This window comes from Vanacampus margaritifer, chromosome 19 (assembly GCF_051991255.1).
Source record: "Vanacampus margaritifer isolate UIUO_Vmar chromosome 19, RoL_Vmar_1.0, whole genome shotgun sequence".
In the NCBI taxonomy this organism is placed as follows: domain Eukaryota; kingdom Metazoa; phylum Chordata; class Actinopteri; order Syngnathiformes; family Syngnathidae; genus Vanacampus; species Vanacampus margaritifer.
The window spans coordinates 4,725,265-4,741,947 of NC_135450.1; the positions used below are offsets into that span (position 1 = coordinate 4,725,265).

Consider the following 16,683-nt stretch of genomic DNA (forward strand, 5'->3'; position numbering starts at 1 on the left):
CATAAAAAAGCAGAAAAAAATGGTAACAGCCGCAAGTTTTTGTCTTTCCTCGTTGTTTTGATTTTTGCGGCGCCGTGCTTGGGTGACGTCACAGAAACCGTCGCAAGGCGATTACGTGTTGATCAAAACTCGGGACTTGCGGGTCACTCTAACCATCCATCCACGCCAAGTACATAAAATAAAAAGCAGAGAAAAACAGCAACCACCTAAAGTTTTTCTCTTTCCTCGTTCTGATTCTTCGGCGCGCGGTGCTTGGGTGACGTCACGGGAGAAACCGTCGCACGGCGTTTACGTGTCGATCGAAACTCGTGATGACGCGAAATGGGTCGTACTCCGCAGTGGAGACACCGACACAAGCGGGCCGGCTGAGAGGACCTTTCCTGTGAAAGTCCCTACCCCCTCCCCATACCCGAAAGTCCTGCGGTGGAAACGCGGCTTGTTACTGGTTCAGTCATTGTTTTCCAAAGTAAAAACAGAGGTTTATAATTTGTCTTAATTTGATTAAACACAGAAGATAATCAGTCTTCTTTCATGAAGGACTCCAGAAATCGGAAAAAAATATTGGTGATGTGCTGAAATCAGAGTATTTGGACAATTTTAAATAAGAAAAAATGGTTCCAAACGATTACTCTATTATTAAATTAGTTGTCGATTAATTTGATAATCGATTACTTGTTGATTAATCGATTAATTTTGTTAGCTCTAAAGTCAGGCAACCGCTAGGTCCAATTCAATTAGGTTTATTGTGGTTTATGAGCGTATGATAGAAGAAGTAGTAATCATGGCAACTTATGAGTGACATTAATATCACTAGTTTAGCATGCAGCGTTTGCCACAAGTATTTACTATTTACAGCACCTTTGGCCACAATGTGACATGGGATTCTAGTTAGGGTAAGTCATTTTACACTAAAAAGAAAAACTTTTCCATAGGTAGAAGCAGAAGTTTCGAATCCAGCTATATTGAACTAACTATACTGAAAGAAACACACTTCAATGTGGATGCTTAAACTGAAGCCACATGCTGACTTTGCATCTCTAGTGTAAATGTGCTGTATCAACCTATAGACAGGCAGCAGACATCCCACGCTTTGTCCTCTGCGGCATCCTCCTTGGTGGAGGTCTGCCAACGCCATCAGCACTGCAAACTGCTCTTTCCTTGTAATATTTATGGCCACGCTGAGCTCAGCCAAGCACCACATACACTTCCATCACTGCTGCAGAGGAAGCCGATGTCCTTTAATGCTGATTGCAAAGAACTGTTGCAGGGTTAACCAGTTAGGTTGGGTTATGACTCTGCAAATGTCTGGATGTCAATAGTGTGCTTGCAGTTATAGTTTTGCAATTGCGTTCATGTTTCCTGTTTTCTTTTCTTCAGAAACCAATCGTCAGCACTTATTCACATTTGGATAAGAACGCATGCTTTGATTACCATTAATGGTTTGTCTTGCAGTCTTATTTTGCTCAGCTCAGTGTATTTGACTATTTGTGTTCTGGCATGCATATTTTTCTTCTCTGTCTCGTTACATAAAATATAATATCGTAAGCCTTGATTAGTGCAGTAATTGGGAACTTCCAGATTTACAACAGCAAAGGGATGTATGGCTTGGTGATTAACTGATTCTCAAGTACAGTACCGTATTTTCACGACCATAAGGCGCACAGTATTATAAGGCGCAGTCACAGTTACGGGTGCTACTTCTGTGTTAAACACACACATAAGGCGCACCACACTATTGGGCGCAGGCACGGTTAAACATACACTTGCTCAAAACATATGGTAGCATGCTATTATGCTAAAGCATATGCTTGTGCTAGCACATGTTTTTAAAAAAGGCAGCGAGAGAACACCCTGGAAGAGGGTGACAGCCTGAATGGGAGTACTCTGAATTGCCAGTGGTGACCCCTGTAGGCAAAACTTCCTGTGCTGAGGAGCAATAGGGACGTGGAAGTAAGCGTCCTTCAGATCTATTGACGTGAAACCATTCCCCTCGGGCGATCGTCCTTAACATGGCCGACGTAGTCAGCATGCGGAAGGGTAACACCCTGAGGTAAAGGTTGAGACCTCTCAGATCCAGGATAGGGCGTAATCCGCTTGTCTTTTTTGGAATGAGGAAGTAGGGTAGTAGAATCCCCCTGGATGAGCCAAGGAATCCACTGCTTCAATAGCAGACTTGGCGAGGAGGGTCGCTAGCTCCTGATCTAAAACTAGTGCCTTTTCCAGGTCGCTGATGACAGTCTCTCTGACCCGGTTGGAGAGAAGGGGCCGGCGTCGCAACTGAATCCTGTACCCATGAGACAAGGTTGAAAGCATCCATGGGTCAGAAACGAGGGCAGCCCAGTAGTTGAGCTGCCGACAGGAAAAGTAACCGACTGACGGCCCCTCTGGCTCAATCCCTGGCCCTCCCGGATTTAGAGATCCGGGAGGGACATGGTGTGGTGTGTGTAGCTCGGGGCTGACCTTCGGCCAAAGGGACGGACCTCACAGGGGCATGTCACGGGTGCCCGACGAGCTCCGGATCCCCACGTAGGCCGCATACGGTCCAAACCAATAGGATTAAGAAACCGCATGTTTGCCAGGGCACGGCCGTCTGCCAAGAGCCGAGGATAAACACTAGAATTGTACCAGCAGGAATGAAGATCTGTCAAAAAAATGACGAGATTCCGGAATCTAAAAAGACTGTTGAGTAGTCCAGCGGAGAGAGGCCACACAGCAGGAGGCAGAGAAAAGCCAAATGTGTCCAACTTTAAACATTGGAAAGCGCTAAGCATAACAGTTCGCACGAATTCCACTCCAGCTAAAAAACGTTCAGAAGGCGGAGAAGGCGGGGCTGTGGAATCAGAGTCAATTTCCGAATGTGCCTCAGAGTCCCGGAAACAAGGTCCAGAGGCCGTAATGGAGACGGCATCCTCGGCGACAACGTCAGCTTGGGAGGGCAATTGGAGTATTGCATCCGGCAAGGCCACCTCTGCAGAAGGCAACGCCACCGCAGAGGCTTGAGAAGCAAAAGGGTTTTGATTATCCAACTGAGCCTGCATTGACATCATACTCAACTGCAAGGCAATCTGAGAATCAGCCCGACTTTTCTTACTCCGATGGTCAGGGGCAGCAGGAGAAGCAGACCTGCGTTTTGCCTGGCCCCGCTAAAAAATACACTGAGCCCTCGCAGCCAAGTGGGGCGGGGAACACCCGCAGCCCCAACCAACAAGATCACAGGGCACCAGCGACGGCTACGAAGAACAGCGATAAACAATGTGAGTGAACCGCGCGAGAAGGGTAAAAGAGACTGGGTTCCGGTTGCTATCCTTTTTTATACATGACGATCACGTCAGCCGGAACCATGGACATGTCCTTTTATGAATTCTTTCCGTGGGGGATTTTCATGCTGTTTCAGCACCACCACCTGGCGGTGGGGAGGGACGAAATAAAACCAGCTAAGTTAACTATCCAAAGTTGAGTTGCATGAATGATTACAGAAGTATAAACACTTGTCCAGTCTATTTAGAGCAGTGGTGGTTGTATATTGACTCCTGAGTGACTCGGCGCTTTTTCTCGCCACAGGTGCTACCTTGAACATGCGACCGGCGCCATTGCCTCTGGAGGAGATGGAGTGGAGGCAAACCCCTCCTCCACTGGCCACCGCCCCGGGAACTTTCCGACTTCGGCGGGGAAGTCGCTTCACTTGGAGGAAGGAGTGCCTGGCTGTGATGGAGAGGTGAGGAGACGAGAGAGTGAACACATTTGAGAGCAGTGGATGGATGACAAATTATGGCTATTGTTATATCCCACTGATATCCACATATAACTTTGGCTTGATTGTAGAAAGTACAAAAAGTCTACTTGGTCGTGTAAAAAATGTGTAAAGATTTTTTTTTAAATCATTCAGCCTGGTTCTTGTGTGTTTTATAGCTACTTCAACGACAACCAATACCCGGATGAGACGAAAAGGGAGGAAATTGCCAACGCCTGCAATGCTGTTATTCAGAAACCAGGTAAGCCACAGAAACTGTAAATATACTATGTGCATCACGTTGATGATACTAGTTGATTTGGTTACACACACACACACACAAAAAAAACAATGCTTGAGTGAAAAGCATTCATCTATCTTAGAGAGACTCTGATGCTATCTACTTTTAATTGATTGTTAGATTGTGTTGCATTGATTCAGTGGAACGAGATCTCTGTGATCTTTTTCAGGGAAGAAGCTATCTGATTTGGAGAGGGTCACTTCCCTCAAAGTGTACAACTGGTTTGCAAACCGGCGCAAGGAGATCAAGAGACGAGCTAACATTGGTAATGTATCTTTGGGACAGAACAAAGCATTAAAGCACTGCACGTTTATATTCCCCCCAAAAATTATATATATATATACGTGTATATATACATATATATGTATATACGTGTATATATACGTATATATATGTATACACGTGTGTATATACGTGTATATATATGTATATACGTGTATATATATGTATATACGTGTGTGTATATATATGTATATACGTGTGTGTATATATATGTATATACACGTGTATATATATGTATATACGTGTGTATATATATGTATATACACGTGTATATATATGTATATACGTGTGTATATACGTGTGTATATACGTGCGTATATACGTGCGTATATACGTATATACGTGCGTATATACGTGCGTATATACGTATATACGTGCGTATATACGTGTGTATATACGTGTATATATACGTATATACGTGTATATATACGTATATACGTGTATATATACGTATATACGTGTATATATACGTGTATATATACGTATATACGTGTGTATATACGTGTATATATACGTATATACGTGTGTATATACGTGTGTATATACGTGTATATATGCGTGTGTATATATACGTGTATACGTATATACGTGTATATATACGTATATACTTTTTAAACAACTTTTAAAAATAACTAATTTAATAAATTTTGTTTCATCCAAAAGAAATTGCATAATTATGACGTTTCAAGAATTGTATTTGTCTTAATATATATATATATTTTTTTGCGTTTAAACATTTTCTTTGTTTTGTTCAAAAAAATTAATTATCGTCCTACTGCACAGTGCACATGCTGCACTCCAACTTCAAGTTTTTGCAAACTTGTAAAATGTAATGTTAAATATATATATATATATATATATATATTATATGATATAAATTCTGTTTGGTCTAAAAATAACTTAATTGTAGCTTTTCTATTTTTTTAAATTGGTCTTAATGTTTTTTTAGTGTAAACATTTCCTTGTTTTGTACCAAAAAATAATCGTTTGAATAATTATGATTTCAATTATTGCCAAAATAATAATATTTTTTCCATAATCGAGAAGCCATAACTAATATGTTGTTTTGAGTTCACTTTTGTTGCCCAACACACTTCATACCCACCACAGAAGTGTCCCAAGCGGTGAATCAGAACTGCAATACAGTTTTTGCTGAGACTTGAGATTGACCGACGTGTCTTTTTCCTCCAAGAAGCCACAATCCTGGAGAGTCATGGGATAGATGTGCAGAGTCCAGGGGGACACTCCAACAGCGACGACATTGATGGCAACGATTTCACAGACCAGGTACAGCAGCTTCATGTATCTCCAACAACAGAAGATGATCGAAATGTGCATTTATCTGCTTGCTGTTGCATCACAAATTTGGGATCATGGTTAATTTCTCAAATTAGAGCTTTTCTTTTCCCTGTAGGCATGTGATCTGCCATATTTTGACAAGAGACCTCTCAGCCGACCTTTTGGGCTTTACCGCTTGGAGCCCAGCTCTCCTACACAGGTAACTCTTCACATATAGTCAACATGATTTTCTTGTAGTTTGTTAGTCCATTCCAGACGTATGACAGTGTTGGAAAAAAAAAAAGTTTTATTCAGGAGTGTCAAAATTTGCGCGTTAATTTAAAGTTCCTTTAACGCCACAAATTTTTTTACCTCACGATTAATGACCGCCCCTTACTTGGAAAGCCTGTACCGGGGGAATTCCAGTCGCAACGCAGCAGACACATATACCTCAACATTTAGCAGCAATAAATTTAATAATAATGCATACATTTGTGGAGACTGGGGTCAAATTGTATTTTACGATTTTAAAAATGTGCAGAATTTACTTCAAGTTATTTAATGTTAAAGATTATGTAGCTCTTAACATGAAAATGAAAAATGCACTGAGCTGTCACCAATGTCTTACAAATGCAATTATGCCATCTAGTGGCAGAAAAATGACCAACACAAATCAATATCAGACACCAAATTTTAACTCCTATTTATGAATTATTATGAAATTGTATCAATGACTAAAAGATGCAGCCATATTTCTGTTAGTTTAACATTTTTCCACTTTTATTTTAAACTTAAAAATATATATATTTTACATTTATTGTACATTTAGAACAGATATAAAATGTGCGATTAATCGTGAGTTAACTATTGAAGTCATGCGATTATTTACGATTTAAAAAAATGTAATCGCCTGACACCCCTAGTTTTGTTATTATTGGGCAGTTGCACTGATTAGACCGCTTTTTTCACTTATTGGGTGATGAAACAAACAAAAATAAATTGATTCTGCTGTGCTCCATATATTTATTTCATGTGGTCATTTCGACCAGTTAATGTAACAGAAGGCTTCTAAAAATAGTTCAAAAGGTTCTTCAAGTGGTTTCGGTTCACTTGTTTGGTGTGCACAAGGCTTCAGATAATAGCGTTTGCTCTCTGGGGGGAACTACTGCGAGCAGAGCAATCAGCTGAACCAACCTGACAAATGTGAACACTTAAAAGTTTAGTGCTGATTAAACACTGGGAATTGAACCTGAAATGAACAAAACCACTCATTAAAATTACTTTATGATGTTGAATCTGATTTTAGAATTAAGTCTGAATTCTGAGAATAAAGTCAGAAATCTGAATAAAGAATAAAATAACAATTGTCACATTAAAGTCAGAATTCTGACTTTAAAATGGGAATCTTGCCAAACCTTTTTTTCTCTTTCTTCATTGGTCCTAATCCTCTTCCGTAGGGCAATGTGGCCAAAAACATAAAATCTAAAAAAAAAATTCAGAACAATTACGATTTTAATCTAATAAACCAAACAAACATTTCTTTAAAGGTTTAAAAATAATGATAATAATGCATTAGATTTATATTGTGCTTTTTTGGACACTCAAGACGCTTCACAGTGGTTGCATTATTTGTGTGCTCACACATTCACACTGTGGTGGCGGTAAGCTACTTAAGTAGCCACAGCTGCCCTGGGGCAAACTTACGGAAGCGTGGCTGCCAGTATGCGCCTATGGCCCCTCTGACCACCACCAAACATTCGCACCTTACATACACCAGTGTGAGTAGCACTGCACAGTAGTCACTTGCTGTTTTGTTGCATGTTCTTCGATTCCCATAATCGTCTCTCCCTTATCTCAGGATGACAGCGCCGCTCACAGCGAGCACCAGGATCCCATCTCTTTGGCTGTAGAGATGGCCGCCGTTAATCACACCATCCTTGCCCTGTCTCGAACCGGAGGCGTCCCCAGCGACATCAAGACAGAGGTCCTGGAGGACGACTGAACGGCGAGAGGGGAGGAAGCAACAAGAGGCCAAAGGGAATTCAAAGGTGCATTCAACCGCAGGAACCTTACCTGACAACTTGGAACTTTTGGAGGATCGTTGTGTGTTTGAACAGGAAGTACTTCTAAATTAACTCATTCAAACCCCAAAACGTCTAAATACATTATTTAATACTTTGCCCTCCACACCCAAAAACATATTTTTTTAATGCAAGAGCATACAGAAGGCTTTGATGCAGCTTCTGACATGAAGAGGTAGCTTAAAGCAACCACAGGTGGCAAATCCGAGTCTAGAAAGTAAAAACCCTGCCACAGTTTGGCTTTAACCCCTTGTGCTAGCTAGATAACTCCCTAGCAGGAACTAGCTAGCTCGCTAGCTAGCACCTAGGGCTAAAGCCAAACTATGGCAGGGTTTTTACTTTCTGGACCCGGATTTACCACCTCTGAAAGCAACAGTAGTTATTACAGAAAACAGCCAGAAGGTGGCAGAAGAGTATAAGAGATCAGGCAGGGCCATGTTGCAACAAGCTCTTTTTGTCAGTGTTTCACCAGGAATGTGAATGTTGATGAAACTTAGTTTCTAATGCTCATTGCTGCAAAACGGAAACAGATACAAATATGTTTTTTCCTGATGAAAGTAGCATTTCAATCTTTCTTTTGATAGGTTCCATGTTTTTATAGCAATAGAACACAATATGCTGTGGGCCTTGCAAAATCAGTCAAATTCCAGTAAAACAGCCAGGAGCGAAGGGGGTTGCTTCAGTGAAAATGGCTGCGAGTGAATGAGTTAAGTTGGGCATCTCAAAAGTACGTTCCCAGAAAAAATCCCAGAAACTGAATTTCTAAAGTCGTTCCCATTGTCCAAACGCTCAACTTCCCTCCACAGAGTTGTTGATTCCGGGGTGTTCCTAGTTCCTACCGAGACCTCATTCCCTTCCTTCCTTAAAGCAAACCCTCATGGCTGTCTCAACTTCCTGATATATGAACTCATCGTACAACTAAACAAAGGATTCAGCTTACTATCCCAGAAAACGGTCTGTGGAAAAAAAGCTCAAGCAGAAGTCCTGGCCTTTTTCTCACAAGCAAAACCTGCGGTTGTACCTTCCCGGACGCTCTCCTCTACTTTCCCTCTCCCCAACTCCTCCTTACCTCTGCAACCTGGTCGTCTGAGCCAATCTTCACTCAGTCTCACTCAACCTCAGAGACAAACTCAACAAATGTGTACTGTATATAAGATATATGGTTCTTCTAGTTCTCAGTCGCCCCCACCGTACGGTGTGCTACCTACCTTCTCTCGCCACTCACTAACTCTTGTTATTGTGCAATTATGGACGATGTCTTTGGGAGAGACGAACGGAGAGCGTCTCCTCCGTCGAGACGAATCCGATTGGGAGGCCCTTCCGTCAGACGCCCTCCCAACCCTCGGAATGTTCTCAGCCCCTCGTCGGAATCATGGCGGTTTTTCTGCTGTCGAATGCAAACCTGAAGATGAATAGCCTTAAGTTCCGAAACACTTCTTTTGAATCTGCATGCCAGAAACCATCCATAGTGCTTTAAAATGATATTTAAAGTGTAGGGGAAAAAAAACAAGTTTCCATTCCACAGCAGAAAGTCTTTACAATCATTGTGACGTTTAGCTCATCCATGACGTAATGAAGAATCAGTTTATGGGTCAATGTGATAATCAAGCAAATGTAAGCTATCTACTAATGGAATCTGTGCTTTGTTTGAACGCCATCCATGCCAAAGGAAACGATGCTCTGATGAGGCCGGCTCAAAGTCGGCTCTCATCACCACGGACTCGTCAGACCGCCGTCTTCATGGACATCCAAAGCCATTTCTTAGATTTGGCAAATGGTGCAACGCTAGCTAACAGAGGCCGGATGTGTAATTGTGGCTTATCCGCCTCTATAAAGGCCTAAAGAATGTGATCGGAGCAGATTTTTTTAAAAGTCATTAGGTATATCAAACTAAAACCAAACAAGCAATTGGTTTGGTCTTTGCCAGTGTAATTGGCTCAAAGGTTAATGATGATGATGCGGCAACTTTTCAGTCTAACTTAACTCGGCACTTTTTGACCATAGGAGTAGATTTACATTCTGGGAAAATGATTGTTTGTGTATTTCTTTTTTTGAAAAGGGTTGCATACACATTTATCATCAAAGTCAGGATGTAAGTAGCATAACTCAAATTTGTGCAGAATCTGTCAACCTAATCACACGACTGATGTCAGTTCAACAGTTAGCTATTTCTTATTATAATTTTGGTCAATGCATTAATAAGCAAGAGTTTTTGTTTATTTTTTTTTACGTTAAAGCAGTGTACATGAATTAAAAATGTTAACATCTTAACTGATTTTTTGAATGTAGGAAACCCCACACGTAAGGGGAAAAAAATCTAAGCAAAAAAACAGTTATGCCTTAATTGCTGTTACAGTCACAGTGGAAATTATTATTATTTTTTAATTAAAATTTAATTTTCTCACTTTCTGTTAAGCTGATCTAAAAGAATGAAAATTGGTCTGGCCCAATGTTACTTCATGTCCTGCCATTCACAAAGAAGTCTGCCGATGGGCCAAGGTTATAAGAGTTAATGAAAACAAACAAAATAAAAATGAAAGTGCTTTAAAAAAATAAGCTGTAAGTTTTTACATTTATAAAACTTTTTTTTATGACCATATTTTTTCTTTGTCAATTTAAAATGGGAGCTTTCGTGGTTCATTTAAAAACACTCCATTTGTTCCTTTTGTCTTAGCATTATAAAACTTGTCTCCACCCTGCCCTAGAATTTAGAAAAAAATAAATAAGAAATAGCATGGCCACGTTGTATTACATTGTCCTCCATCAACCAGTAAGTTATCTTGCAAACGTAGTTTTAAAATGTGACTTTTTGCACAATATTCCAATCTGTAGTCTAAGCTACCATAATTGTCTTTCGGGGTAAGATTATTTTATTTATTTATATATATATATATAATTATAATTTTTTATTTTTATTTTTTTTACTGTCCTCACAAAAATAACACATTTCCCCAAAGTGTAAAACTATTCCTTATAAAGAGGCCCTTATGTAATGAGAGAGTAATTTTACTTTGAAACTGTTGAAACTGATTTGGATGAATCGCATACTGTGGCTTTAAAAGTGTCTCCTTCAATGTAACATCTTCATGCATTTCAAAAAGGATTTAAAAAAGGATTTTAGGGTAAAGAAAAAAAACAAAAGTATTTATACTCATTTTTAAGGCTAATGTACAAAGTGTTTTGAAAAGAAACATGCCTCTTGTTAAATTAATCAAGCTCTTTTTTTTAAGTTCACTCAGAATTTTTTTTACATGTCTTTTTTTATTGTTCGTTATTCGACTGAACAGCAGTCTTCCTGTTTGTGTCTGAGGTATTTTGTGAAAGACAAATGACAATGCACCTTACGAAAAGGAAAATGTTAAGCTTTTTACTTCAACTTGATATGATCTTGTCCAAAGGTGGCAAATCCAGTTCCAGAAAGTAAATACGCTGCCACAGTTTGGCTTTAGCCCCCGATACTAGCTATCAAAATTGCTAGCTAGCTCGCTAGCAGGTAAACAAGCACCTTGGGAGCTAGCTAGCTAGCTAGCACCTGGGGCTGAAGCCAAACTGTGGCAGGGTTTCTACTTTCTGGATCTGAATTTGCCACCTCTGATCTTGTCCCTTCCTTTCAAGCATGACTCCATTTGGGAAATGTTTCCGATTGTGGGAGCACTGGCACAGAAGAGGAAAATCATTGAAATACACATACATAGGTTCAGAATTATAGTATTTTGACTTTTTCACCTCAGTCTTGCCTTGATAGACCACCACAATGGATTTGAAATAAAACGATAAAAAATGTGATAGAATCGTAGACTTGAAGACCCTGTAAAGTGAATTCAGATATACAGACGCTCCCCAACTTACGAACGAGTTACGTTTTGAGCGATCGTTCGTAAGGTGAATTTGTTCGTAAGTTGCTTCAGTGCTATATTTTGTATTATAATTTATGTTTAAAGAGAATACGTACAGTACTGTACTACGTATGTTAGAGAGAGAGAGCGAGAGACACACACAGTATGTACATGTACGTAATAAGATAAATAAAATGAAGTTTAACTTACTTTTGGAAGATGTACTCGATGCTTAAGGATTTGGAGGAGGAGGAGGAAGAGGAGGGTTTTATATCATGAGAGGTTCTTCGTCGTCGCTGGAATGGGCTTCAAAAGTTACTTCCTCCTCCGTAACTTCAATGTAGGAAGAAGTTGAGGGTCGAGGAGAAGAAGATGAGGGTTGATGAGTATCTTCCTTGGAGGATTTACTAGAAACTGGCCGAAAAAAGCGATCTAACGACGATTGCACAGTTTTCTTCTTTTTTCATCATAAATGATGCGGTAGCACTGTATGGCATCATTCAATTGATTTGCAACCTTTGTGCAACGTTCAATATTTGGGTCTTGCTGCTCGAAGAGTGCGATGGCTTTATCTATGAGCGACAGGCGTTTATTCTTCTTCCTCCTCCTCGACACGTTGCTGAGCCTCCAATGCTGGGTGAGCTCTCACAGCGCCAAGCGTCGGTATTAGCGGCGGAAAGAAGCACTACAGTACTCGGAAAAGGGTGCGCAATACAAAATCTAACTTACAGCATCTCTTTCCGAACATTTTTTGACATGCGTGCATGCGCGCAGACATGTTCGTAACTCGAATGTTCGTAAGTAGGGGAGCGTCTGTACATGTTTGTAAATAATGGCTGAAAACATCTACAAGTTCAGAAGTTTGGATGAATATAGTGTTCAATTTGTTCACATTAGTAGTTATCTGGCACAGTTAGCTAGTTAGCAAGCTATACCCCAAAAAGCATCTTCCCTTCAGAAACAGTGTTCCCTCACTTTTTGCCGGTGTTACGTTTCACGCCCACCCACAATAGGTGAATTTCTGCGAAGAAGACGTAAAAAAAAAAAAAAAAAAACGCTTTACAGCGAGGTGCAACCCAAGATAAACCCTATAATATAGTAATTTTGGACCCAAATACAAATCCGCGATATAGTGAATCAAGTAACGAGGGACCTCTGTAGTCCACCGCTTTTAGAGCGCCACGTTGTCAGCCATGAGTGCATGCATGGATAAAGGCAAAACTTCAGAGAGGAAAGAATTATAATTTTTTTAAAGTCTGACTTGATAGCTAGCATGTGGAACAGGGCGTGGCCGCTTTAGAGCGCCTCATTGTTGCAGTGTGGAAAAGTCCTGCCACGACCCAGTGAAATCGATTTCGGCCACAGGAGGCTTTAAGGTAGATGTATTGAAAATAAAAGTAAATGTAAGCCTTAAATACTTAACAAAGTAGGCTATCATTTATTTTTTCAGGTGATCGTAGAGACCATATTTGAATGACAGTTAAGCGGTGGCTGATTGTATAACATCGTGTTTTCCCAAATCCATTTGATTGTCTTGAGTTTTTCAAACCGAAGAGGGCAAAATTACAAAAATTTGGGAAAATTTGCCTTTGGAGTTGTGCATGAGGAAGACCGTGGCCCATATAAGGAATACAAGGGCTGAAGGGAGTCCTCAAGTTACGACGGAGTTCCGTTCCTACGCTGGCGATGTAACTCGAATTTCGATTTAAGTCGGATCCCCCCGTTAAAGTTGATATTTACATCAAAATATGTTGTACAGTAGTTTAAAAAAAAAACATATTTGCGGGACCCGAAACTTAAGAGCCGGAACCCAGTTTTCGTGTTTCCGCACGGACATTCATTGCTGAGGGACGGCAGGGCGGAGCTTTAAACACGGAAATGTGACGCGCCTGGTGGCGAACCGACAACAACAACACAGCTTTAAATAACTTCAAAATGGCGTGATTACTGTGGGAAATTAACGTAAAAAGACGAGTCACGGGCACTGTAAAGTCGAAACGACGTAGGTCGCGTACGACGTAACTCGAGGACCCCCTTGTATGAAGATCATTTTGTCTTTGCCACGCACATGAGTGTGTCTGGAGATCCTCACTTCAAGCTGCTTTCAAATGAATTGTCTTTATTGTTTCAGATATGAAATAGCAGTACAAATGTCTATCCAGCAGTGTTTAATCCAAGTGTTCAAGCTTGGCAGAGGCCATTACGGGATGAACAAAATGAGTGTTGAGGTGCTCCAGTAGTGAATCGGTTGTATTGAATTTCTCGTAAGGTGTTGAAATGGAGGCCGCAACCCTGACTCTGGTCCAAAGCGCCCTCCCCAGCATCAACATGTACTCCTGTTGTTTGTGCTTCTTCTCCAGGGGGGATGTCCTCTCGTGGTACGTCAGGGTTTCCATGTTACAATGTCCCTCCGCCGCATCCTCTGTAAAACACCTCATCCGAATATAGCTCAGAAAAAAGAGGACTGAATGCTGTTGTTTCAATCTCAAAAGCTATGTTATGTTCAATTTTATTGTATTGCCCATTTTGAAATTTAGTGCCTTTTTTGGACAGTAGACTGTTCTGTAATTAAGATGTAGTATATATACATTTTTGTACAGTTTCTTTGTTCATTTTTTAACTTGTGTTTATTTTAGTATGATATATATATATATAATGTACAAGAGAATAAAGATATATCAATGAAACCTCCTTTGAATGTACTACGTGGTATAAATCATCTCATGTTGCTTTCTCTCAACATTTTTTTTTTTTAATTTAACGTAGGTTCACATCAGTCACTTTTGTGTATTGCAATGCCACTTCAAATGTTCTCAGTAGACACAAAAGCTTAAAATCACATCACATACGGTTTGCACCAAGCAGGCTACAATTGTTAACTTCCAAATTAATTTCATTGATGGATGGTTAGATATACACACAGGTGGAAAAAAACACATATAATTCACAATATGAAAAATGTGTATATATATATATATGTGTGTATATATATATATATGTGTATATATATATATGTGTATATATGTATATATATGTGTATAAATGTGTATATATGTATATATATGTGTATATATGTGTGTATATATATGTGTGTATATATATGTCTATATGTATGTATATATGTCTATATATGTATATAAGTGTATATATGTGTGTATATATGTGTGTATATATATATGTGTGTATATATATATATATATATGTGTGTATATATATATATATATGTGTGTATATATATGTATACATATATATGTGTGTATATATATATGTGTATATGTATATACATATATATATATACGTATATATATATAAATATTTATATACATACGTATATATATGTATATACATACTTATTTATGTATATATATATATATATATACTACTATAGACTACTGGGACTCTGTACTCTGGAGTGATCAGACCAAGATAAATGTTTTTGGAACGGATGGCTTCAAAACTGTATGGCGTCGCAAAGGTGAGGAATACAAGGAAAAATGCATGGTGCCTACAGTGAAACATGGTGGTGGCAGTGTCCTCATGTGGGGTTGCATGAGTATTGCTGGTGTCAGGGAGCTACATTTCATTGATGGCATCATGAATTCACAGCTGTATTGCTCAATTTTGAAAGAAAAGATGCTGCCATCACTCCATGCCCTCGGTCGTCGTGTACTTTTCCAACATGACAATGATCCTAAGCACACATCTAAGGCCAATGTTGGATTTCTGAAGAAGAACCAGGTGAAAGTGATTCAGTGGCTAAGTATGTCTCCTGATCTGAACCCAATTGAACACCTATGGGGAATTCTAAAGAGGAAAGTTGAGCATCACTCTCCATCCAGCATCCAGTCTCAAAAAGAGGCCATTTTTGAAGAATGGAAAAAGATTGATGCAACAAAATGTTGCCAGCTTGTTCATTCAATGACGAGAAGCTGTGCTGTGATTAAAAAGTCATGGAGGCCATACAAAGTACTAGATTTACTCATTTTTGCATCACCCTTATCAGAGTAAAACTGAAAAATGTGTAATCTAATTTATATTATTAACCTTACTTTCATGTTATAAGTTAATCAGATGTCTATTAAACTTGGTCTTGCCAACATTTTGGAAATTGTTTTTGTATTTATTGAGATATTGTTTAGAATGTTACTTTTCAAAGGGGGTGTACTCATTTACGCGTGTGTGTAAAAAAAACTACAAACCTGCATAATTCTTATATACCACATTGAGGGACTGTAGAAAAAGAATAACTTGATCCCCCCCCCCCCCGGTATTTATGTCAGCATAATGCCTACAACAAAACACACCAAAAGATAACTTCTTTAAAACATATGCGGTTTAAAAGTCAATTCAAACACCCAAATTCACATTTATCAACTTTCTAGAGAACTCTTCTACCATTTACATAGTAAAGCACTTATGCCAGCATTAAGTGGTAACTATTTGATGGAGACAAAACTTAAGCACTTAGAATCTTACATGTTTAATTTTGATGCTCATTCTGAGAAAAGGAGGATGTCTATCATCCTCATGAAAGTCGTACTCAACAGATTTGATGTTCCAAGTTAAGTGACTGAAGCGGCGGACCACCTGGCATCACTAACCAGATATATGCCAAGTCATGAACAAGGAACTCACTTGTACAGTCATGTAGTGACATCTCAAGGCACACAAAACATAAAAAATGCTTAAAAGTAATTTTACAAAAACCTCCCTTAAGCAGCAAAACCCCCGTAAGATTCTAAATACGATACATAATTGTTAATATCAAAACAAAACCTACACTTGTTGGCATGTAGCATTACAAAGTGTGCAAGTTAACACATCCAGCATTGAATGAAAACTTTGGGAGGAAAAATGTGCACATGTTCAGCTCTTCTGTCAACAATTTTTATGGACCTCGCCACTGTTGCGAGAAGCTGATGATGCGAAGGCAGCCTCTTCTTTGGCCAGAGCCGCGAGCGCCGGCAGGTTGGGAGTGGATCCCGACAAGTTGGCGCTGCGTCGCTTCTGCTGCTGTCGCCGCCGTTTGCCGCCACCGCGGCTCACCCTGTCCGGCCGGACCAGCACTCCGTAACCGGGATTACAGTGGAAGTAGTGCTTCCCTCCTACCGAGCCGTCGTTCTTTCCTGGTAAATGACACACATATGACCCCACAGTGGTGATCGACCAATGAAG

At 39.8% G+C, this 16,683-nt stretch overlaps 2 protein-coding genes across 14 annotated transcripts in view; one reads left to right on the forward strand and one right to left on the reverse strand.

The window, feature by feature from the left end:
- The window catches only part of LOC144039644 (homeobox-containing protein 1-like), a 31,414-nt gene extending 17,214 nt beyond the window's left edge, over positions 1-14,200 (forward strand). For 2 of the 4 annotated variants that reach the window (XM_077553214.1, XM_077553216.1), the window contains exons 5-10: positions 3,562-3,715; positions 3,910-3,992; positions 4,201-4,296; positions 5,506-5,600; positions 5,728-5,811; positions 7,450-7,744. In XM_077553214.1, coding sequence (XP_077409340.1) covers positions 3,562-3,715; positions 3,910-3,992; positions 4,201-4,296; positions 5,506-5,600; positions 5,728-5,811; positions 7,450-7,593 — 656 coding nt within the window. In that variant the 3' untranslated portion in view covers positions 7,594-7,744. Of the gene's footprint in view, positions 1-3,561; positions 3,716-3,909; positions 3,993-4,200; positions 4,297-5,505; positions 5,601-5,727; positions 5,812-7,449; positions 7,745-13,868 lie in introns of those variants that run through there. The other 2 variants (XM_077553215.1, XM_077553217.1) reach the window with 2 other exon arrangements.
- Positions 14,201-15,823: 1,623 nt separating this feature from the next.
- Positions 15,824-16,683, reverse strand: part of LOC144039641 (kinesin-like protein KIF13B) — a 39,738-nt gene continuing 38,878 nt past the window's right edge. For all 10 annotated transcript variants that reach the window (XM_077553208.1, XM_077553203.1, XM_077553206.1 and 7 more), the window contains one exon: positions 15,824-16,634. In XM_077553208.1, the coding sequence (XP_077409334.1) occupies positions 16,387-16,634 (248 nt within the window). In that variant the 3' untranslated portion in view covers positions 15,824-16,386. The remainder of the gene's footprint in view (positions 16,635-16,683) is intronic.